Source organism: Cibotium barometz, chromosome 2, assembly GCF_041138505.1.
Source record: "Cibotium barometz isolate CiBa-2024 chromosome 2, ASM4113850v1, whole genome shotgun sequence".
In the NCBI taxonomy this organism is placed as follows: domain Eukaryota; kingdom Viridiplantae; phylum Streptophyta; class Polypodiopsida; order Cyatheales; family Cibotiaceae; genus Cibotium; species Cibotium barometz.
The window spans coordinates 38,360,087-38,384,232 of record NC_141047.1 but is presented as its reverse complement, the minus strand read 5'-3'; the positions used below and the strand labels follow the sequence as shown (position 1 = coordinate 38,384,232).

At 40.9% G+C, this 24,146-nt stretch overlaps 1 protein-coding gene across 1 annotated transcript; it reads left to right on the top strand.

Moving 5' to 3' along the window:
• Window positions 1-2,892: 2,892 nt before the first annotated feature.
• On the top strand, window positions 2,893-4,752 carry LOC147641035 (membrane steroid-binding protein 2-like). Its single transcript, XM_086817614.1, has 2 exons — window positions 2,893-3,273; window positions 4,255-4,752. Exons 1-2 carry the CDS (start codon window positions 2,993-2,995, stop codon window positions 4,580-4,582), a joined length of 609 nt encoding a protein of 202 aa, XP_086673740.1. The 5' UTR covers window positions 2,893-2,992; the 3' UTR covers window positions 4,583-4,752.
• The last annotated feature ends 19,394 nt before the right edge of the window (window positions 4,753-24,146 follow it).

The following is a 24,146-nucleotide window of genomic DNA, read 5'->3' as shown; positions in this document are numbered from 1 at the left end:
CGCAAAGCTTTGGGCTTACTCCCTTTTGTGGATTCGTCCACATAGCTAGACACTTCCCTATACATGAGTGCTAGCTCTTGTTCACCGCATCACTCCAGGGGGGATTTGTTACCATATTATAGTAGTGATGTGTGTGAACACACTTAGGACCGCCGGGGCACTTTTTCCCTCACTAGGAGGTTTTTTCCCCCGTGCATTGTATATACGCCCATTATCTTTTAGGGTTGGTTATCTTTCATTTTTGGCACTCATAATACACTACAGTATTGTGCTCAAGCTTCCTCATCTTCTTGAAGTTGTGTGTGCATTCCTGCAACCCTAATTCCAACATTACTATTCTAGAATGAGAAGGTTTGTGTACCGAATAATGTTGAGATTAGAAAAGGATCTTGTATGAATGTCATGACACTCCTACAATGGGGTCATCCAAGGGAACATCGAACCTATGATTTGATAAAATGGATGTTTTACTAGCCTGACAAATGCGTATGTTGAGGACTATGTGGTATAGTGTTGTCAATGTCAAGTGAATAAGGCTGAATTCCTTAGGGATAGAGGTATGTTACATCCTCTAGAGATACCGGGAGGTAAATGGGAGCGTGTATTTCCATGAATTTCATTGTTTGCCATGGACCAAACGGAGGGCATGATGCTATACGGGTGGTGATACATAGACCTATGAAGGTGGCACAATTTTTACCTACAAAAGTGAGAGTGAAGGCAATTGAATTACTGCAATAATTTGCTGTGAGAATCTTTTACGGTTGTATGGACTACCTTTTAGTATAGTCAATAATAAAGTTTTTTGGACACTTCTAGTAGCTAGTTTTCCAGAGATTAGAGACTACGCGGAGTATGAGTTCCTTTGGTCATCCTTCAAGCACGTGGATAATCTGAGAGGGTGAATCAGGTTTTAAAGGATACGCTTCATGCATATGTCTCCAAGAGACTATCAAATCCGGAGAAGCACATCGTGATGGGGTCGAGTTTTCCTATAATATTGCTGCTAAGCATGCAACTACTACTGGTTACAGTTCATTTATGCTAAGCATGCGGTTATAGTCCTTTTATACCAACCTAGATCTCCAGTAATAGTTGACTTAAGGGTGTTCAGATTAACGTGGCTAGAGATTTCTAAGCAAATATGCAAGAAATGCTAGTCAGAGCATGAGAGGCTATCAAGAGTGCACAAGATTGTGCACGGTTTTATGCTAATAGTAGGTAGCATTTACCAAGGGAGTTTACTGAGGGAATGCTAGTTTATTTAAGAGTGCCCAAGAGAGAAAGTTTGGGAAGTTATCCCCTAGGTATTGTGGACCTTGCAAGATAAGTAGCATGCGGATACTTGGCTAGGGTTCATGGATTAATAAAACAAGCTTAATGGTTGTTTATAGTAGGTTAGCTATTTATGGCATAGTTATCACTATATAAATGAGGGCCTAGGTGCAGATGCACCATGGCGAGTAAATAGGTTCGCGTGCCGAAGGCCTTTGGTGGTATAAACGCTGGAGTTAGACATGGGCCGTTGGGATTGTGTAGGAGAGCCCTAGCCTTGGCTCAGGGGAGATTAGTGGTGGATGTACGGTTATGGTTGGGAGGAGAGCTAGCACGCTACCTCACAATTTGGTATTGTACTAACCGTGTTTTTAATTGTGATTAGGGAAAATCTTGGGAAGGACTTTGCACACATACACCAAGGCTATGCTATTTTGAATGCATAAAAAGGAGGAGGCTTGGATGGTGCACTAAGATGAGAGTAGATGTGTGTGTTGTAAGCATGAAGATTGAGGTGAGCAAAACCTGTGACTATCCATGCATAAAAGAAGACATCATCATCATCCTTGTGAAAGAGAGAGGTCTTCAATTTCATTGTATGCATGATCACATGTAGAGAAAAGAAAAGGCTTTATTACCAATTGCCTTAGCTTACTAAAGAAGGTCTCGCAGGGTACATTCACATTGGGACACTATAAACTCTTGCACTTATAAGATTATAAAGCTTAATGAAACAAAGGAAAGGGTAAACAATGGATGATGACTGAGAAGGTAAAAGAGAAGATGATTAGGTGTAGAGTTAGAGAGCCGCTTCGACACATGAATTCTTCCCCTCCACCCCCCTTCTTCCCTTTGCACATAACTAATGAGGAAATTACATGTGAGATGGAGTAGGCACACCTCATGAGAAACTTAGAGAGTCGGTTCGACACGTGAATTCTCCCCCTCCACCCCCCCTTCTTCCCTTTGCACATAACTAATGAGGAGATTTTATGTGAGACGAAGCAGGCACACCTCATTTACACACCATGAGCAAATGTGGGTAATTAGTTTGAAGAGTGGGCATATCACCCGTTGACTCACCTGTGGAGAGTTGATAATGCGTGTGTTATGTGAACCCTAGGGAGTGCCCACCTTCCTTGTTGACTTTTCGACATTTTGTAGTTTGATATGGATATTTCTGAAATGTTGGAGACTATTTTCTTAGGTGGTAGGAAAAAGCAACATCAGCAGGTGTACTTATAGGGATACTATAAATCCTTAAAATTATAAGATTATAAACTTTAATGAAACACAGGAAAACATAAACAAAAAAAGGGGAATGGAAGATGATTGAGCAATGGACAAGGTAAAAGAGGAGATGACTGGGTGTTGAGTTAGAGAGCCAACTCGGCCCATGCGGATCAAACCCCCGTGTCCGTCCCCCCCAAATCCCCCAACCCCCACCCTACACAATGAATACGAAGAGGATGGGCGTACCTCATTTATACACGAGTGACTGTGTGATGACCCGTGGACAATTGAGGATGCTTGTGTCATGTGAAAGTGACCTAGGGGGAGTATCCACCTTCCTTGTAGACTTTTTTTAGGGAGTGTTCACCTGCCTTGTGAGACTTTTTAGGTTTTGTATTCAACACGGTTACTTCTAATATGTGAATTCTTCGTCTCCGTTTATATCTGGTGGTAGCAAGAAGCAACATCAGCAGCAGGTGTAGCCATGGCCATCTTCGCAGACCTGATGGCGGCGATCCCAGCCTACACAGGCCTGTCGCCTGTCTCCTTCTTCACCATAGCCGCGCTTCTCATCGCGCTCTACTACCTGGTCTCGGGCTTTTTTGCAGCGCCCAAGCACACCTACGCGCCCATGGAGCCCCTGCCCCCGCCTGTGCAGCTGGGCGATGTCACTGAAGAGGTGCTTCGAGTCTACGACGGAAGCGATCCTAAGAAGCCCCTCCTCATGGCCATCAAAGGCCAGATCTATGACGTCTCTCAATCCAGGTATCTCCACATGCTTTGCTTTTATCTTTTTGCACGAAGATCTTAAGTGGGATCATCATTTCTAGGGTTTTCCTGTAGTTCTTGTAGATTATTTAATGTATATGTTACTTCGGGCATTCGCCTGGTTTTGTAGGAACCTTCCCTGCAGGCAATCGTGTCTAGGTTCTTTTCTGCAAGGGTTATTTAGGGTTTTTCTGTCTGCACACGGAATCAATTAAGGTTGTCTGGGGGTTATTTCTAGGCTGAAACCTTCCATTCGACGAGTTAGGCTCTAGGGTTTTCAATTATTTACTTCTGCTAGGTTTTTTAAGAGCGGAGAATCTTTTACTCACTGTTGAATGTGCAGTGCACACGTTAGCTTTGGTGTTTGTGGAGCGTCCACTGGTAGACATGTGCATCTGTGAGTGCTTGTACAGCTTTTTGTGAATGTAGATAATTGTCAATTCCATAGTTTCTGACCAAACCTACAGTCTATTTTAGTTTTAAGTCTACCGGTAGCTTTGCAGTAAGCGTTTTGGAGTTTCGTGTGCATAAGCAGCCTAGTTAGCATTACTGTTGTCAAGAGAACACATGATGGAGCCGAGATTAGACCCTAGATACAAGAAAGGGTCATTTTGTAGCTAAGAAATGAGGAAATGCTGTACGGCCTTGATACTCCTGAGTTGTAATATTTGCTTATTGTCCTGCCTCGGCCCCCCTGGTTCTAGTAGTGGGGTAGGTGATTTGCTTCTGACGGTACTTCATAGACACTCAGGAAATTTTAGTGAACAACTTACTTTTTATCTAAAGACTTTCTACACCTTTTCTTGCTATGTCTTCAATCAAAGCCATATAAGATGAACAATGTAAAAGCATGAGACAGGTTGAAGCTGAATGTAAAAGCATGAGACAGGTTGAAGCTGCCACAGTTGTTTTACATTGAAGTCCCCTTCAGATGGAGTTTTTAACTTGGTAGGTTGTATTTTGACATTTTATGGGCAGGATGTTCTACGGCCCAGGTGGACCGTATGCCCTATTTGCAGGTAAGGATGCGAGCAGAGCTCTTGCAAAGATGTCGTTTGAAGAAGAGGATTTGACTGGAAATATAGAGGGACTCAATGCAAGTGAAGTGGACGCACTGCAAGATTGGGAGTGGAAGTTTATGAGCAAGTATGTGAAGGTTGGCCAAATAGCAAGTGACAAGACCAAGCCGAGGGAGGTGCCGGTAACAGATGCTTCAAGCATCATTGAGGAGAGTGAGAATGTGAAGAAGGTGAACGGAGATGGTGATCAGGCAATACCTAGTGAGGAAACAGTGAACACAGAGTAGGGTCGTATACGAAAAGGAAGCCTCTTCAGGACTTTGTGTTACCGTCTACTTATACCATTCCAATCTAGCACTGAACTGTTAAATAAAGCGTTTTAAGTAAATACTTTTGTTATTTTGTCATTACATTATCAGCTTTGTATGTACATGTAATCAAAGCATTTTGTGCTAAACCTACCTATTTGTGGAGTTTGTTTACATTAGTAGTTTTATAAAGCTGAATCAAAAGCTACTGATACTTTTGGCTAATTCAGTTGATAATGTGACCGTGGGGAACCTCCTTGGGACACATGTTCGCGGACATGGGACGGGCCTGCCTTCCCAGCCTGTTGGTTCTGCCCAAGAACGTGTGTCTAAAGGAGGTTCAATATACGTCTTGCAATTTCACATATTTCAATTTAATAAAGGCGATTAAGCCTGGCTGCCATTACTGCTCATTGGAGGCCGTTGACTGGCTGCTTGACCCACCACCATGGGGTGCATGTATGAGGAATATTGGCATTTTGACCCTAAAATGCCATGGTCCCCAAAATCAGGGTAAACAAATCAGATTTTGTTATATGTTGATGGTTTGGCCTCCTGTGAGAGGATTTTAAATTGTGAACTTTCATTGAGTTCTGTTCCAGTATGACCATGGGTGATAGGGTGGTTTGTATATGTATGACTGGCTATGTCACATGCCTACCAAAAAACCACTCGCCACTTGTCCTGTTTTTCCAAGAGTGCTCCATGTGATTTGTGTTGACCACCTTCTGCTGGGCATGCCATGTGCTGCGGGAGATACCGTTTGTGATCCATGGGTTTCCAATCGGGAAACCCTATAAATGGAAGAAAACAATCATGCAGTTACTAGCATGTGGCTACAACAACATCAATAACCACGTGTACAGCAGTGTCAATAATCACATATATAGCAGTGAAATAGCTATGTGTACGACAACGTTTATAGTAGCGTATATGTCGCATGCGGCTATAGCCATGTACTATATGCAAAAAAGAAAGGGGACAAAATGGGAGAGATTTGTGGGAACATGTGTCTCCACAAATCTCCCCCATTTTGTCCTTGTTTTTTTAATCACATTATTTAAACACTAGTTAATAACATTTAGAATACTTTAACACTAAACACTTAAATACTTAAAACACAAAAAATAATTGCAATAAGCCAAAAAAATCATGGATTATATTGCGAATTTCAAATTACATAGTTTATTACAGCTAAATGCTAAAGTACATTTTGCTAAGCTTGTTGCACTAAATCGACAAGCTCAGCATGAGCTATTGTTTCTTGTATGGAAGAGATAAGACAATTCTACCTCTACTCTGTGATTGCTTTAGAAAGCTTCTCTTGGGCTTTGTTGATGTCATCTTGAGTGCAGCCACCACGCTCTTGTATACCACGAACAAGATCTACGACACACTGCTTTTTACAAAGAGCAGTGTGATATGCATCTTCATTATTTTGGTACATGAGCAACAATAACATGTTATTGTTTATCTTTATTAACTTTTCGGGTCTAGCCATTGAAAATAAACTTGCACAAATACATTGCATTTATTAAGCATTGATGGATGCATAGGTTTAAAAGCATTACTACATTACTATATATGGCTTATGTATTAAGATTTAAGCATATGGCTCTTATGCATAAAGCCCTTATACTTAAGCCTCTATGCATAAAGCTTAAACATTATGTCTAGACCTTGAGCATAGAGACGGCTTAATGCTAAAGCCTCTATGCATAAGGCTTAAGCAATATCCTTGAGCATGAAGGCTTTACATAAGGCTTCATGCAATAAAGAAAAAAGAGGGCTTACCTCTTTTTTGTGAAGCCGAAGGAGAAGATTAGTGTAAGACTTACAAAACATAAAATTAAACAAAGTGATTAGTAGCACATCTAGCTCTATGCAAGCTTCATGTATAGAGCTCTTTGTAAGCTTCTTGCATATATACTCATAAATATTATCTCCATATGATGTACAATTGTTCGGGTTCTCATCATCATCACTAAATGCTTTCCACTTTGTTTTTCTTGTCTTTATCATCCTTTTGTTTTGGTGGTGAGATTCTGAACGCTTGTAACATCATGTAAAAAAATTAATGCATTAAATCATATGCAAGAAGCTTTATATATAAGCTTTATACAAGCCTATGCATAGAGCCTATACATAAAGCTTGCAAGCCTACACATAAGTTTTATGCAAGCCTGTGTATAAGCTCGCAAGCCTATACATAGAGCTTTATGCAAGCCTAAACTAAACTTAAACTCGGCACCCAAGGGTGCAATAAACTTAGAACTTGTATAAACAATTAAAAGAAAAAGAAGGCTTAGAATTTAGAACTTGTAGAAACAATTAAAAGAAAAAGAGGGCTTAGAACTTAGAACTTGAAAGTCTATGCATAAAGCTCTAAGCCTATGCATAGATCTTGCTAGAAACTTTATGCATAAGCTTTATGCAAGCCTATGCATAGAGCATATACATAAAGCTTGTAAGTCTATGCATAAAGATCTAAGCCTATGCATAGATCTTGCAGGCCTATGCATAAGCTTTATGCAAGCTTATGCATAGAGCTTGTAAGTCTATGCATAAAGCTCTAAGCCTATGCATAGAGCTTGTAAGTCTATGCATAAAGATGTAAGCCTATGCAAGCTTATGCATAGAGCTTGCAAGTTTATGCATAAAGCTATAAGCCTATGCATAGAGCTTGCAAGAAACTTTATGCAAGCCTATGCATAAAGCTTGTAAGCCTAAACTAAACCTAAACTCAGCACCCAAGGGTACAATAAACTTAGAACTTGCATAAACAATTAAAAAAAAAAAGAGAGCTTGCCTATTTTTGTGAAGCCAAAGGAGAGGATTAGTGAAAGACCTACAAAACATAACATTAAACAAAGTGAGCTTGCAATAAGCTTTATGCAAGCCTATACATAAAGCTTGCATAGAGCTTGCAAGAAGCTTTATGCAAGACTATGCATAGAGCTTGAAAGAAGTTTTATGCATAAGCTTTATGCAAGCCTCTGCATAGAGCTTGAAAGCTTATGCATAAAGCTATGAGCCTATGCACAAAGCTTGTAAGAAGATTTATGCAAGCCTAATGCATAGAAATTTATGCAAGCCTGTACATAAAGCTTTATGCAAGCCTAATGCATAGACCTTTATGTACGCCTATGCATAAAGCCTAATGCATAGAGCTTGCATCAAGCCTATGCATAGAGCTTTATGCATAGAGCTTGCAAGCCTATGCATAGAACTTTATTCAAGCCTATGCATAAAGCTTGCAAGCATAGACTCTATGCATAGAGCTTGAAAGCCTATACATAAAGCTCTAAGCCTATGCATAGAGCTTGTAAGAAGCTTTGTCCAAAACTATGCATAAAGCTTGTAAGCCTAAACTAAACCTAAACCCGACACCCAAGGGTGCAATAAACTTAGAACTTGCATAAACAATTAAAAGAAAAAGAGGGCTTATCTCTTTTTGTGAAGCCAAAAGAGAGGATTAGTGTAAGACCTATAAAACATAAGATTAAACAAAGTGATTAGTGCATTGAGAGCATTGAGAGTTCTATGCATGCTCTATGAATAAGCCTCTATGTAAAGCTTAAAGCCCTTATGCTTAAGCCTCTATGCATAAGGCTTAAGCATAAAGGCTTCATACATAGAGCCATGATGCATAAAGGCTTCATGCATGAAGCCATAATGCATAAAGCCTTGATGCATAAAGGCCTTATGAGCTTTATGCATAAGCTTTAAAAAATGATTACATGCATAATAGGAAAATGCTCCGCACTCGAGGGTACACCATAAAGAAGTAAAGAAAGGGTTTGTGAAAGACAAGTGCTCTTACCTAATTTAGATGAGTCAAGTGTTTGTTGAGAAGTAGAATTTTCGCTGAAAGACAAGTTTCAATCTATAAGTAGAAGTACAAAAATAAACAAATTAGAGCTATGCATAAACAAACAAGTGAAGACAAGTGAGAAGAATAAGAAAAAGAAGAAGACAAGATACAAGACCTAAGTATGTATGCACATAGAAATTGAAAAAATGGAAGAGAATAGAGAATATAAAGCCTAACCTTCACCATGAAACTATGAAAGCACATAAACGAAGGAGAAGAGCATGCATAGCCGCGGACTGGGAAAAAAATTCCTTTCGCATGCAGCGGGCAACTGTGACTCTCTCACTACTTTCTCTCACTATGTCGTGCGGCTATACCATCATCCTCTTGTAGTGCATGGGACAGATTGATGATCCCACCAAGATCTACTCTTTGAATCTTTGCTTGAAGGCAAAGCAAGCCAGTGGTTTAAATCTCTAAACCCACTTGAAAAGGCTAGCTCTATGAGGTCTTCAAACACACTTTTATAGTGGTATTCTTGCCCAGTGAAGCCAAATGGAGCCCTATCGCGTAGATCTATAATCTCAGACAGGAGAAGGGCAAAACAATGGGGGACTAATATGCTAGAACCAAGTATCTCCACATGAGCTGTAGCATCTGTAAAAGACTAGATGATCTATCCCTCACATCGACCGATTTATGATCGGTCTCTCCCTCATTGACCGATTTATGCTCGATCTATGGACTGGCATGCAAAGAACGACACATCACCAATGGAAGGCTTTGAATTGTTTGTTGATATTGTGAAGCATTCCAACACTTAATCAGTGCTATCTCGCGAGGTAATAGACCTAGTGCATAACCTACAAGAGAAGGATATAGACTCGTCATGCACCCAAACCAAGAGATATGGGACACATCATCCAAAGCCTCAACAGCTAAGGGTGCCCAACCAGCACCAGCTAAAGTCCTAGTCAAGGGCATAAGCGTGGATGAGTTGGTGGAAATCTACTAAACCGTTCACACCAATAGTGGTAAACAACCCCAACAAGGGCAACCTTAAGGCCAGCACCTCAAGTAGGACCCCCACATCTATTCCCACGAAGAGATATTGGTGCACAATTTACTGTCAAAATCATATTAGGATAGTGTCTAATGTTGAGACCTAGACATCAACAATTTTGTGCTCATTACCAGCACCACAGGAACCACAATACAACCCATTATTGGTATCATGGAAACCCGACACCATAACCTATGCTCCCAGTGCGAAAGCAACCACTAGTTCTATCATCTATACAAACTCTTCTCAATCGGTGCATATTCATTAGAGCCCTATACTGAGAGGGATGCACAAACCACCACCAATTCCATACCGGCCTCTTGTATTACCACCCCACCACGACCCCATAACACCTGTGTGTGTGTGCCGCCTTGCAACACCAACTCATAAGCCAAAACTAGAAAGACATCTCAATCAAGTGTGCTAGCAAAGCTAAGCATGGTGGCATTCAAGCTTTCATTGTGAATGGGCAAACAGTTCTATGCCAACTAAGCATGTGAGAGTAAGCCTCAAACCCTAGCCCATGTGTACATATGTAACGTAGCTCCCCCACTCAAGTGTACAAAAAAACCAAAAAATATATTGAGAATCGTAGCTCCCCCACTCAAGTGTACATATGTAACGTAGCTCCCCCACTCAAGTGTACAAAAAAACCAAAAATATATTGAGAATCAGTAAAAACAACTAAAAACATGCACATTTATACCACGAGCACGCATATTTTCACCTCGTGCATACACACTTGCAAGTGCATGCATTAATTCTTACCACACATTTTCATCCATGCATGTGTACAAACCATGCATTCACACACTTTAGTGTGTCCACGCATATATTTATTTACATGTACATGTACACGCACCTGCATGCATATATTCACTTACACTCGCCTACACGTACACATGCCCACACCCCGTGCATGCACAGTCACTTGCACATTCATCACTCGCATCCACACTCACATGTGAATGTGCACCCATATTCACATTTGCATGTGCATACCTGCCTACCTGCACACGCACCTGCATTCCAATCCACTCATGCACATGCACATGCACATTTGCATGCACCCTACGCACACATGCACACCCTGCATGTGTGCACACCCCACACACTCACATCTGCATATACACATTCACATGGGGGCAGACGTACCTGCACACACACGTGTACACACACACTTGCATTCACGCATTTGCAGGTGCACCCCACCTTCGCACATTCACACACGTGCACCCTCCGCAAACATTTTCACACATGCACATTCACAGATGTGCACCCCATACACTTGTATTTGCATGTGTACATGTATGTACACTTGTATTTGCATGTGTACAGCGGAGCAGCGCCCCATCGCATCTACACACACTCGCATTCCCATATGTGCATGCATATGCACGTGCATACACTTTTTTACTAATGCATGCATCCACTTACATCGTGCATGCATGCATAAACACTTACACCCACCAACATCACATGTGTACGCACCTTTACACACACACATGTGCATACACCTCCCACACTTCCACGCGCACCTACACATACATTCGCATTTACACATGCACCCACCTTTGCACATGCGCATGCACGAACATCTTCTCACACTCATGCATGCTAACACCTCCCTTCATATGTACTACCATATACATGCACATGTGCACTACATCATGCGAGCACCACACCCAATTTGCACCTTATGTGCACACACACATGTACCCCAATTGTATGCATATTTTCACGCGTGCTCTTTCACTCATTCACTTGTGCACACACCTCCCACGTGCATACGCGCATACCCACAATCACTTGCACATCATGTACCCCACCCATGCACATCACCCACTTCCACATTCCCATTTGCACATTTGCCCATGAACACTCACATTCACGCATGCGCACCCCGATTTGCAATGTGCGTACATACACATCGCGCACGCGCACTCACCTTTGCCCCACATTCACAATGCCCACTCCTCAATAACCCCCCTCCTTTAGTTTTTTATTTTTTAAATAATAATAATAGATAAATAATTAAAATATATTTTCCTTTTTTCCCACTCTCTTTTTTTCTTTTTTTTTGGGGGTTTATTTTTACAAAGGCCTTTTTTCTTTTTTATTGTTTCATATAAATAATAATAATAAACAAACAAACAAACAAAAAAGCCCCCTCCTTTTTGAATTTTCATCTTTTTTTTTAAAATTTAACCAAAAAAAAGGGGGCAAAAAAAAGAAGCCTCACCCCTTCTTTTATTTTCTTTTAAATCTTCATTTTTCGCTCATTTTTTCTCTTTTTTTTAAAATTATAGTTTAAAAACTATTTTAAAAATAACTTTTTCTCTCTCTCTTCTCTTCTTAATCGGCACCTACGTAGTCGCCCCACCGTCGTGCTGCACCTTCACTCTTATCTCTCCACGTTGGCAAATTCGACATTGGCCTATAGGTTCTCTTCTGCCTCCTTTGCAGAGCTTGTTTTGTCCCCTACCTTGTGCCGCTGCACCTCCACTCGTTGGGGTCCTGCATTCCCAGTCCGCCGACCACCCCCGCCGCTGCTAGGTCGATTGCCGCTCTTCTCCCTCTTCATGCTACCTCATCCATCGAGATCCTAACCCCTACCACCCTTATCATTCTAGGAGAACAACCCTCTGATCATCCACTATCTGCCTCATGCATCTTAGTGAATGTTGACACAGTTATGTGCCGTGCAACCCCGCATTCCCAGTCCGACCGCCCCCGCCCCTGCTAGGTCTATTGCTCCTCTTCTCCCTCCTCCTGCTGCCTCATCGATCGAGATCCTAACCCCTGCCACCCTTATCAATCTAGGGGAACAACCCCCCCGATCATCCACTATCTGTTCCATGCATCTTAGTGAATGTTATAGACTTTTGACCCTGTTGTTTGTGGTGGCTCCAGTGGAAAAGAAATGCCCCTTTGCATTTCTTTTCATTTGAAATCAATGGCAAATGCCCCTTTGCATTTGCCATTGATTTCCTCATGGGTGGGTCTCTGCTACTGTTTCCAAGACTACAGCTGCTCCTATTGAGCATGTCAAACTGCTAATCTAGAATCAAGATCAGATGATTAAGGCAAACCATCTTCAGGAGCCTTACTTCTCACATACTGTTCAAGAGGAAGGTTGTATCTCTCTGTGGGTGGTAAGATGGCTGAATCTGATATTTTTTGACACAAGCTCTTAACTTTTCAAAGACTCTCTTCAACTTTAAGAAGGGTAATGATGGCTATTGGGCTTGGTTTGATGGTAATCTGGCCTCTGGTGGTGCAACTTGGGCTTCCTCACTGCTTTTTTGTGTATTCACTTGACTATGTGAGAACGCATCTTGTTAATGATGCCAAAGCACAAAAAAGGGAGGAGAGCGCCAATTCAATGGGCTGATCAATGTCTACAAGAAGACTTTGGCTTCAAATAGCATTGTTGGAAGAATCATAATCTTATACATCCACATAGTGGGACCCTTATACAAACTTCTTTTCATTGATAAAGAGAATGTGGGAGATAGGGAGAGCTTGGGTTCCTTGTGCAAGCAAACACACACACACACACACACAAAAGAGTGCAAGACACAAGAGAGATGGATGACTAAATTTTCATCTTCTTCTCTTCTCCTACAACTATATAACTAAAAGATAAGAATATATACATAAAGGGAAAGTACTCTCCTACAATAACATATAATGCTCGGTCTATAGTATGAACCCAAGTATATGAATTGACGCTATAACTATGCCATAACTCTAGTACTCCAAAGTGGTTGTCACACAACTTGTTATCCACTCGTTACAACATATCAATCATATTCTCACTAACCATGCCAATAGTATAAGTGTGGAAGCTATCACCCAGGTATCAATGTCCGCAACATTAGTTAAGCTCGATATCTCAACACTCCCCCTCGAGCTCAACTCCACACACTACACTCCAAGTAAACTCCTAAACATGTGGCACTTCTCAATGCCCAATGCGTTCGTGAAAGATGTGAGCCACCTATCCTCTGTGCTGATATATATACGAAATCTACATCACTTGCTAGAACCTTCTCCCTCACAAAGTGATAATGCACCTCAATGTGCTTCATTCTAGCATGGTATACTGGGTTACTGGCTAACTGTATGCTACTCATGTTATCACATTAAATGACAACTATCCTATCCATGGGCTCACTGATATCACTAATGTAGGTTTTGAAACCAAGGTAGCTCACAAGATATCCCCTGTACTTTACCTCTGAACTCGACAAGGCAACTATTGGTTGCTTCTTACTGCTCCAACTCACAACATGGTATACTGGGTTATTAGCCAACTGTATGCTACTCATGTTGTCACAATAAATGATAAGTACCCTATCCACGGGCTCACCCATATCACCAAAATAGCTTCTGAAACCAAGCTACCTCACAAGCTGCCCCCTATACTTTACCTCTGTACTCAATAAGGCAACTGTCGGCGGTTGCTTCTTACTGCTCCAACTCAGAACAACAGTTCCAAATGAAAACATAAAACCATTGGTAGATCTCCTGTTTGCACTCTATCTGTAATGCTACCAACCCAATCAACATCGGTGTACCCATGTAGCTATATCTCTGTACAAGCCTCATAGAAAAGTCCATAATCAACTATGGACTTTATGTACCTGAGAATCCAACTAGCTGCATCCAAGTATGGCTTTCCAGGAGCCTGCATAAACTAACTGACAAGTCCAATAGCACAGCGACTATGCACCTGTACGTAGTGGGATCCTCTAAAAGCTCACCTATATCTACGAAAAGCTTTGTGTTTTGCTCCAATGGCATTGCAATAGGCTTACAAAATGTCATACCATACTTGGACGGTGTGTCCAAGCCATACTGCCTCTGCAATAAAAAAATTCCATGAGGTGATCTCATCACCTCTATGCCCAAGAAATACCGTAACTCACCCAAATCCTTCATTCAAACTTCTGCTTCTTCAAAAGCCTCCTGACATCATGTATGTCAGCATCACTTTCACGAGTGATAATCAAGTCATCCACATAGATGACTAATAGCATGATCCCTCTATTTGTCTTTTTCACATAAAGTGAAAAATCTGCATTGGATATCTAAAATCCAATGGTAACAAGATACTCCCCGATCTTGTTTGACCATGCTTTGGGTGCCTGCTTCAAGAAGCCATATAAGGCTTTACGTAACCTGCACACAAAATCTGGGTGTGCATCACTCTCATAACCTGGTGGCTATATCATGTATACTTCTTCTTGCAAATCACCATGCAAGAAGACATTATTTACATCCATCTGATGTAAAGACCAACTGTTTGTAGCCATAGCAATGACACCTCTGCCATTCTTACAACTGGGCTAAATGTCTCCTCATAGTCAATGCCATAAGTTTGTGCATAGCCCTTGGCATCCAGTCTTGCCTTATACCTTCTCGCTTAACCATCAGCGTTATGCTTGACCTTATACACTCACTTACATCCAATTACCTTCTTTTCCTTAAGCAAAGGCACTAACGCCCATGTTGCATTTACATCCAATGCTGCCATTTCCTCATTCATGGCATCTTCCCATTTCTTATTTCTAAGTGCTTGCTTAAAACAAGTGGGCTCCAACTTCTGTATTGCTTTAACCATGTAAGCATTATGATAGGATGTATATCCATCATATCTCTACCTATCAACAGGGTACCTAACCCTTGTAGATCTACATACACCTGGATCATTGCCACGTGTCCTCAAAATAGCCCTACTTATCCTTACACAAGGAGTAACCACAGATTGCATGTCAAGCTCCTCATCAAGGCTCTGCTTAGAGCTGCTAGAGTCACCATCCACATATGAGTGACCTGTTGACAAATCAGGCACAAAAGATTGATCTACTTTTTCTTCCCTTTGCGTGATACATGTGTACCTACATCTGTCCTCAACCTCCCTTACCATGGACTAACATTAGATCCACTACTAGAGGACTCTCCAAGTCCACTAAGCACCTATGATTGCTGCTCTACATGTAGTGCAATATCAACACTTCTTACATCTGCATCTTCTGTTGCCTTCACCACTAATGTAGACCAGCTACTCATCTCGTCAAAGACAACATCTTTGCTTACTCGCATATCATGAGTAGTAGGATTATAACATCTATAACCTTTCTGCTCTAAAGTATAACCAATAAAGATGCATTTATCTGCCTTTGGATCCAACTTTGTTCTTACTTCATCAGGAACATGCACATATGCAATACACCCAAACACTTTCAAGTGACACATTCAGTCTTATGCCTGTAAACTTCTGTTTGTGCATCATACCATGAACAACTACAGTGGGTGTCCTGTTCATAATGTACACAGCAGTTGTTGCTACTGCTTTTGCCTAAAAATAATGTGGCATATTCTTTTCAGCCACCATCAAGGCACATGCCACTTCTGCAATGTGCCTATTTTTTCTTTCTTCAACACCGCGCAAAGGTGCAATGGAAAACTTATCTTTCATGATAGCCACATGAATGGCTGTTATGCAAGGGTGAAACTTGACATATAATCTGCCTTGTGCTAACTTATAGAGACCCCAAGCATCATATCTCTTAATACAGTACATCTCAGGTCCAACACTGTCTCTTAATTCCTCGCTTTCTCAGGAAATCATTGAACTCATTGGAGAAATATTCTCCCCCACCATCTGATCTCAGGCATTTTATTTGTATGCCTTTTTCCTTCTTAACCAAGGATTTAAATCTCTTAAAGTTAGAAAATACCTCACTTTTCTCCTTCATGAAGTAAACACACACTTTCCTAGTATGGTCATGAATATAACATAATACTTGCAACCTATAATTGTTGCAGTCTCGGTTGCGGTCCCCATATATATGAATGTATAACATGCACCGAAATGCTTTTCATGTGGAAAATCATGTTTGGCCTGCTTACCAAGATGGCATGCTACACATACTTTATGCATACCATCAACCTTAAACTTTGGCAAACCTGCAAATAATATTTTGGGTCTACATAGACTTTAGTTGCCGTTATATATTCACATGACCAATGCACTTGTGCCATATATCAATATCTGCAGTGACACTTATTCCATGCGTAAATATGGATGCCTTTACCTTAAGCATGTTCACATCCAAAGTAAACATCCGTCAGACATATTAGCCTGCAATATGAAGCCTACAAACAGACAATTTTTGTACGCAACCTGTAACACAACATTATGTTATGTGACTACTGCACAACAATACTTCAGCACAACCTGTATGTCACCAAATTTGACTAGAGTACATGTACATACTCCCAATATCAACAATGCATGTGTAAACACTGTCTGTACTCCTAAAATGCAGTGCAATAATCAGATTTCGACCAGAGACAGTTCTCTACTACCATAACTTCTCGAACTGCAAAAAATACATTGCAGTGACTGAAAGAAGATTGAAACGGGCTCGAAATGTGAATCTGGTTGCAAAATGGTAGTACAAAGTACTGCGTACCACACAAGCACCTCCAAGAATGTGAAGACAACTCCTCAATTGGAGATGTGTAGCTCTCGAAGCTATCAAGGGGGTCTTGTACCTAAGCCAGAAGGGGAAGAGATGGTGATGCTCTTACCCGTGTAATGTTTCCTAGCTTGCTTGTTCTTGCCTCTTGCTTGCCTCCTTAGCTCTCACACGAACCGGAGCTCTAATACCATAAAAAGAGAATGCGGGGAGAGGGAGAGCTTGAGTTCCTTGGCAAACACAAACACACAAGAAAGAGATGGATGGCTGAATTTTCTTCTATCTTCTTCTCTTCTCTACAACCATATAACTAAAAGATAAGAGTACATACATAAAGGGAAAGTAATCTCCTACAGTAACATATAATGGTCAGTTTGTTGAAATTATTCAAATTATTTGGCATATATGGATATTTGATGGATATTTATTTTATGTACAAGCAAGATTGATCACCTCTAACTTGTCACATATTTTGAGCTTATATTATGAATGTTAGTGTAGATAGTAGCACTAGTGTGTAGTCGGTTGAAAATACACTAAAGGCTGGTTTTCATGAGCAATGGTGTGGACTCTGGAGTAGAGAGAGAGAGAGAGAGAGAGAGAGAGAGAGAGAGAGAGAGAGAGAGAGAGAGAGATGATCTTGCAACTTCTTTGGGTCTTTACACACACATGGAAATGGAAGGAAAAGGGGGAGAATTTCTACGGAAGGGGGACATCTCCCCTGCCCATTCTTTGAAGCGAGAAAAGGGAGGAAGAATTCCTCGAGGGACGAAGAATTCCTTGAGTCCCTTTGTTGTTGCCTTTATCATGTCATCAAACTTTTTCACATTGCATGACTTTACAAGTTGCAAATACAAAAAGTGTCTTGTCTCTTTGTAGTGTTATTTTCTGAATATTAAATATTAAATGTTAATTGAAACAGTTGATATTGTGCTTATTCTATCTTTAGTGTTGCATTTGCCCTATCAACTACTTATTTGCTGTACTAATTCTTTCTATTTGCTACTTCCCTTAGTGCTAGGCTTCATTATGGCTGAGTCTGCCCTGTAGCTCCAGAGGTTTGACAGAAACTCAGTACGAAGGGCTTTGTGTGAATATATGCTCTTATGTGTGTGTGTGGAGTGCGTGTGTGAGAGCATATCTTGATACAAAGTTTTACACCCACTATTGGGCACTGATGACGCTAGTGGGAATGTCGTAGTATCTAGTCCATACTATGCATAAATAGTTATATAGTCTTGTGGGTTGACTACCATGAGTATATAACATGCACGTTCTTAAAAGGTGAATTTGGGCATGTTCCTGGACTCATCTAGGTATATATATATTAAATGTTAGTCGAAACATATTTGGATTCTAGACCAAATTTAAAGACTTTAAAACAAAAGTTTCAAAATAAACCTCATGAGTGAACCTTAGAGTGTTCACATTTTTGTATTTAGGCTTATGCAAGCCCAATGTGGAGATCCATATTTTTGGCTACACGTATTTTTGGCTCTTGCTTTTTGTACAAGGAAATATATTTAAATACACTATGAAGAGGACATGAGCCACTCTTATGGTGGGGGAGATTTAACCCATTCTTGTGTCGCGTGCATAAGCTTTCATCTATTTTGAGCTTGAGTATTTCTTTCAAGTTGATTTTTATAAAGGGCCAATCGTAAGCTTCCAATATTGATATCAAAGCCAGAGCCATGGATCAAAGAGAGCCGTGCTGTCGTACTTTCTTATCAGAAAAAGAAAGTTGTGTATTGGACACTCAAGCACCCCAGGACTGTTGTCCTTTGCATGAACACCAGTTCTCAGAGCGCCACCTGTCTACCGTCTATAGTGGATAGCACATCAGCCACCGGCAAACAAGTAAACATACCGACCACCAGCTCACCGCCTAATAAGTACTGACCACCGGCGGCACTGAACACATCGGCCACCACTGGCTGCCAGCACACCGATGAGAGCATAAGGGGCATTTAGTACAGCACATGTATTTTTGGCTCTTGCTTTTTGTACAAGAAAATATATTTAAATACACCATGAAGAGGACGTGAGCCACTCTAATGGTGGCGGAGATTTAACCCATTCTTGTGTCGCGTGAATATTAAGCTTTCATCTATTTTGAGCTTGAATATTTCTTTCAAGTTGATTTTTATAGAGGGCCAACTGTGAGCTTCCAATATTGGTATCAGAGCCAGAGCCAGTAGGGATCAAGAGAACTGTGTTGTCGTACTTTCTTTGTTAGAAAAAAAAAGTTGTGTATTGGGCACTCAGACGACCCAGGACTGCTGTCCTTTGCGTGAAGGTGAGGAATGCTGGCATGAAACCCCAGAGTGACAACAATTCTTAGAGTGCCGCCTGTCTACCATCTACAATGGACAGTGCACTGGCCACCGGTAGGCAAGTAAACATATCAGCCGCGCCGCCGCCAGCTCACCGCTTAATAAGTACTTGCCACCGGCAAACACACCGGCCACCGGCCACCGGCGAGCATAAGGGGCATTTAGTACAGCCAACAAGCGCACCGACAACAACAAACATCGACGAGACGGACGGCAACAGCGCACAGGCGACCAACGTACCTCACCTCCCCCACAATCTCCAGTGTGGGTGTCTCTTTAGAGACAATGGTAAACAGAGGTCTTTTCTCGCCTTTATACCCATTTTTTTAATTCTCTCCAACACCATGTGGGATTAGAAAGTGCCTACAAGGCAGGCCGTGGGGTGAACCCCTGAGAAGAGAAGAAGAAGAAAGAGAAGAGAAGAAGAAGGAGAGAGAGAGAGAGAAGAGAAGAGGGAAAGAGAAGAAGGAGAGAGAGAGAAGAGAAGAAGAAGAAGATCTCTCTCTCTCTCTCTCTCTCTCTCTCTCTCTTTTGAAGGGGTATATTTTTTCCAATCCTTGTTTTGCTCTACATCCCCGATTTCTACCAAGCATCTACAACCATGGATTCTGATGATGGCACTCAACCACTAACCATTTCGAATGTGTCATCTCCCGCTCCTAATTTGGAGGAGTGCATTCTTCTACTCCTAAAGATGATCGCTTGAGCAAGATTCTCAAATCCAATTTCGACTCGCAAACGGACTCACAAGGACTCCAAGATCAACCGCCGCTCGTTCACGTTCTCCAAATTTGACAGTAAAAAAGATGGTCGTTTAGTTCTTTCTTGGTTGACTCCATTTGATGATTATTTTGTTGGTGAACGCTTCTCCGAGGAAGATAAAATAAAGTGTGCTACTAATCATTTGAGTGCTCGAGCTTCGTTGTGGTGGAATGCACTTCGCATGGGTCCTACCAAGCCTCTCACATGTTCAAGTTTGCTTTTCTTCCTCCACAATTCCACCTTAACACTCGTCGACCATGGAATCTTCTCCACATGATAGATCGTGATACTGTTTCTCAATACACGAAGAGATTTTGGCTTCGTTTGCTCGAGGATGTTCCTGAAGAGTCACTCCAGCAAAAGTATGAAGATGGTCTTGAGACAACTATTCAGATGTGAACATGTTCAATCCAACTTCTCTTGATGATGCAATCTCTCTTGCTCATGATTCTGAGGGCAAGAAAGGTTTGCCTCCTCAATTACCTTGCAGTGGTCAGTATGCTTCTCCACCCAATCGACAATCTTCTTCCGTGGTGGGGAATCAAGGCTTTAGATCTTCTTTTCTATGCCCTCAATTTTATCAATCTCCTTCATCACAATGACGTCCATGGAATGGTAATTTTGGTAATGGTAGTAGCAATGCATGCACTTTTTCCAATTAAAATGTAAAGAACAATTTTAATACTACCAACCCAATGTACACCCCAAACCCAATTCTAGTCACAATAGTAATGCACCCACTCCTCGCCCTACCCAACCTCGTCAAGGCAATAATGTGCCTACATGCTTCAAGTGTCATCGAGTGGGACATAGAGCTGACAAGTGTACCTTTCATCCTACTCAAGTGGCACAACTTCACAATACGAAGATGACACATACTACGATGATGATGGTGATACGGCTCCAAATTGGACGGAAGATCAACTCAACAATGAAGAAGTGTGTACGCAAAGCAAATCGGCAGGTACTTCAATCACTCCCTCACTCTTTGCTTCATATGAAAGGATCTATTAATGGAAATGATATCACTATTTTGCATGATGATGGTAGTACAAATGATTTTATTTCTGAAAAGGCAGTTTGTAGGTTGCATTTAGAGACTCATCCTTTGTGTTATAAGGTTAAATCTGCATTTCAAGACATGCGCTACACGGGAACTCGTGAAGTATGTGACCTTGAGATACAAATTGGACCTTATAAACAAAAACGAAACTTTCTCATTGCACCTTTGCATTCTAGTCACATCATACTTGGTATGCCATTTAGACACGAATTCAATCCACACTGATTATTTCAGGTGAAGGTATTAAAGTTTATCCAAAAAAGGTAAAAGTCATTGAGACTGGGACTACTCCAACATGTGTTAAAGAAGTTAGATCTTTTCTTGGTTTGGTTGGTTTTTATAAAAAGTTTGTTCATAATTTCTCATTGATAACACTTCCTTTGACAATGTTACTTAAGAAAGGTCTAGTTTTTCGATGGGGTGAAAACCAACAAAAATCATTTGATAGACTAAAATATTTGTTGACTAATGCTCCTATCCTCCAACTTCCAAACTTTACTCGACTGTTCTTCCTCGTACCACTTATGCTAGTGGCTTAGGAATCGGTGCTGTCCTCATGCAAGATGGACATCCTTTGGCTTATGAGAGTAGAAAATTGACACCTTTAAACTTTCATATAGTACATATGACAAGGAGTTATTAGCAGTTGTCCATGCCTTGCACATGTGGAAACATTATCTTATGGGTTCTGAGTTTATGATTAAGACTAACCAACAAATTATTAGATATCTTCTTAATCAACCTCTTATTTCAGACCGCCATATTAAATGGGCATCTTTTATTCAGAGTTTTCATCCTCCTATCCAATATCAACCTAGTAAAGAGGATGTAGTGGCTGATGCACTTACTCAACGACCTTCTATTTCTAACATTTCAGTGCCTGACATTCATGCTTTGCATGATATGCGTGATTTATATGTTACAGATCCTGATTTTTCTAATGTTTGGCACAAGTTAGAAACTAATAATTGGTTGCCTCTTCATGATTATGTATATAATGATGGTTTCATTTTCTTTCAAAAGCGTTTATGTATTACACTTCCTTATAGATCTTTTATTCTTGAAGAGATGCAAAGGTACCGACTTTGAGGTATTGCATGTTTAGCAACTGAGGAAAGTTTCTTTTCACCAAGGAGGAATGTTGGAATTATTCGAATTATTTGGCATTTATGGATTTATTTGATGGATATTTATTTTATGTGCAAGCGAGACTGATCACCTCTAACTTGTCATATATTTTGAGCTTATATTGTGAATGTCAGTGCAGATCAGTGGTAGGGTTAGTGTGCGGGATATGCATGGATCCATTGGGCTTGCTTTGATGGAAATTTATTGACGCATGGTGCGTGTGGCGACGGTAGTGGCCGTGATATTTTATGTGCACATTAGTGTGCAACATTTTGATATACATTAGTTCTATTTCATGAGTGAACCTTAGAGTGTTCACATTTTTGTATTTAGGCTTATGCAAGCCCAATATGGAGATCCATATTTTTGGCTACATGTATTTTTAGCTCTTGCTTGTTGTACAAGGAAATATATTTAAATAAACCATGAAGAGGACATGAGCCACTCTCATGGTGGGGGAGATTTAACCCATTCTTGTGTCACGTGCATAAGCTTTCATCTATTTTGAGCTTGAGTATTTCTTTCAAATTGATTTTTATAGAGGGCCAACCGTGAGCTTCTAATACGATCTATAGTGTGAACTTGACTCTATGAGCTGGCGCCATAATTATGCCATACTCTAGTACTCGAAAGTGGCTGTCACACAGCCTGTCATCCACTGGTGGCATATCAACCATAATCTCACCAACCATGTCGGTGGTATAAGTGCAGAAGCTATTACCCAAGTGGGTCATCGATGTCTGCAGCACTAGTTGCCTTAGCAAGTGCACCAATCCTAAGATCTCCCAAACTGAGATATTATCTTTCACGTGCACATTGGCTCTTTAGCCTTTACAACAACAATTGGCTAAGTATTGGCACAACCAAGAGAACATAACATGGATTTTCTTGTTAGCTTTGCGAGCTACCAATTGATTGACGCTGCTAAATAGAATCACACCACCATAGAAAGAGAAGGGCTTTACATGGTCTACATAGTAAAGAAGTATTGCCATTATCTTTTGGCAACAAAATTTGTGTGTTTTGTAGACCATCAACAACTTCTTCTTTACTTGGTCTCACAATAAGCCTTATGCTATGCGAAGGATAGCTCAATGGCTTTTAATCTTACTGGAGTTTGGTTTCATTCGTGACCATGCAGAAGGGCTCATAGCATGTGCATGTTGACCACTTGTCACATCCATAATGGAGAACCATCTCACCAATTGGAGTGGAAAACTGATACCTCGCTATTCAAATTTTGCATTATTCCAGAATGGGTTGAAGAGAGAGTAAATTATTTGACTAATTGTATTCCCCAAGAGAGACCCACCAAGGAAAGTACCAAGGCAAAGTGGCAATGGCAACCAAAAGCGACCAATGCTACTGGCACTTCAGCTCAACCAAATGCCTAGACTAGTTTTTGGGCCCCCAAACATTACTTAGGTAGTTAGGCATTATAAATATGAGTCTTGTATGTAAGACATTTTGACTAATGAGAAAACACATAACCCATTCTCACAATTGAGTTTGTCTCTTGCTCTTGTGATTAATGCTTTCTTGTATGCTCTCTTTTCATTGTTGGATGCTTGCTTGAGGATTGTGCAGGTGAGTCATGGTGTGTTGATGCTTTCTAAATCTCTCTCTCTCTCTCTCTCTCTCTCTCTCTCTCTCTCTCTCTCTCTTTTCTTTCCACCCATTTGCAAAGCTTCCTTGTAGTGGCAATAAGGAAGGCAAGGTTGAGGACCCTAGCTCTCCACAAGAGAGGGTTGCTCTACTAAGAGTGGCTAGAGATGCAAGCTGGTAAGACCCTTATAGTCTTCCCCTTCTCCTCTTAACCTTGCAAGGCTCAAGGGTTGTTAGATAACCGTAACACCACTACGGGCGTTACTAGTGTTAGATTAC

Coding starts and splice junctions, on each gene's coding strand:
- LOC147641035 (XM_086817614.1), top strand. CDS start 2,993: ATGGCCATCTTCGCAGACCTGATGGCGGCGATCCCAGCCTACACAGGC. Junction 3,274..4,254: donor TATGACGTCTCTCAATCCAG/GTATCTCCACAT, acceptor TTTTATGGGCAG/GATGTTCTACGGCCCAGGTG.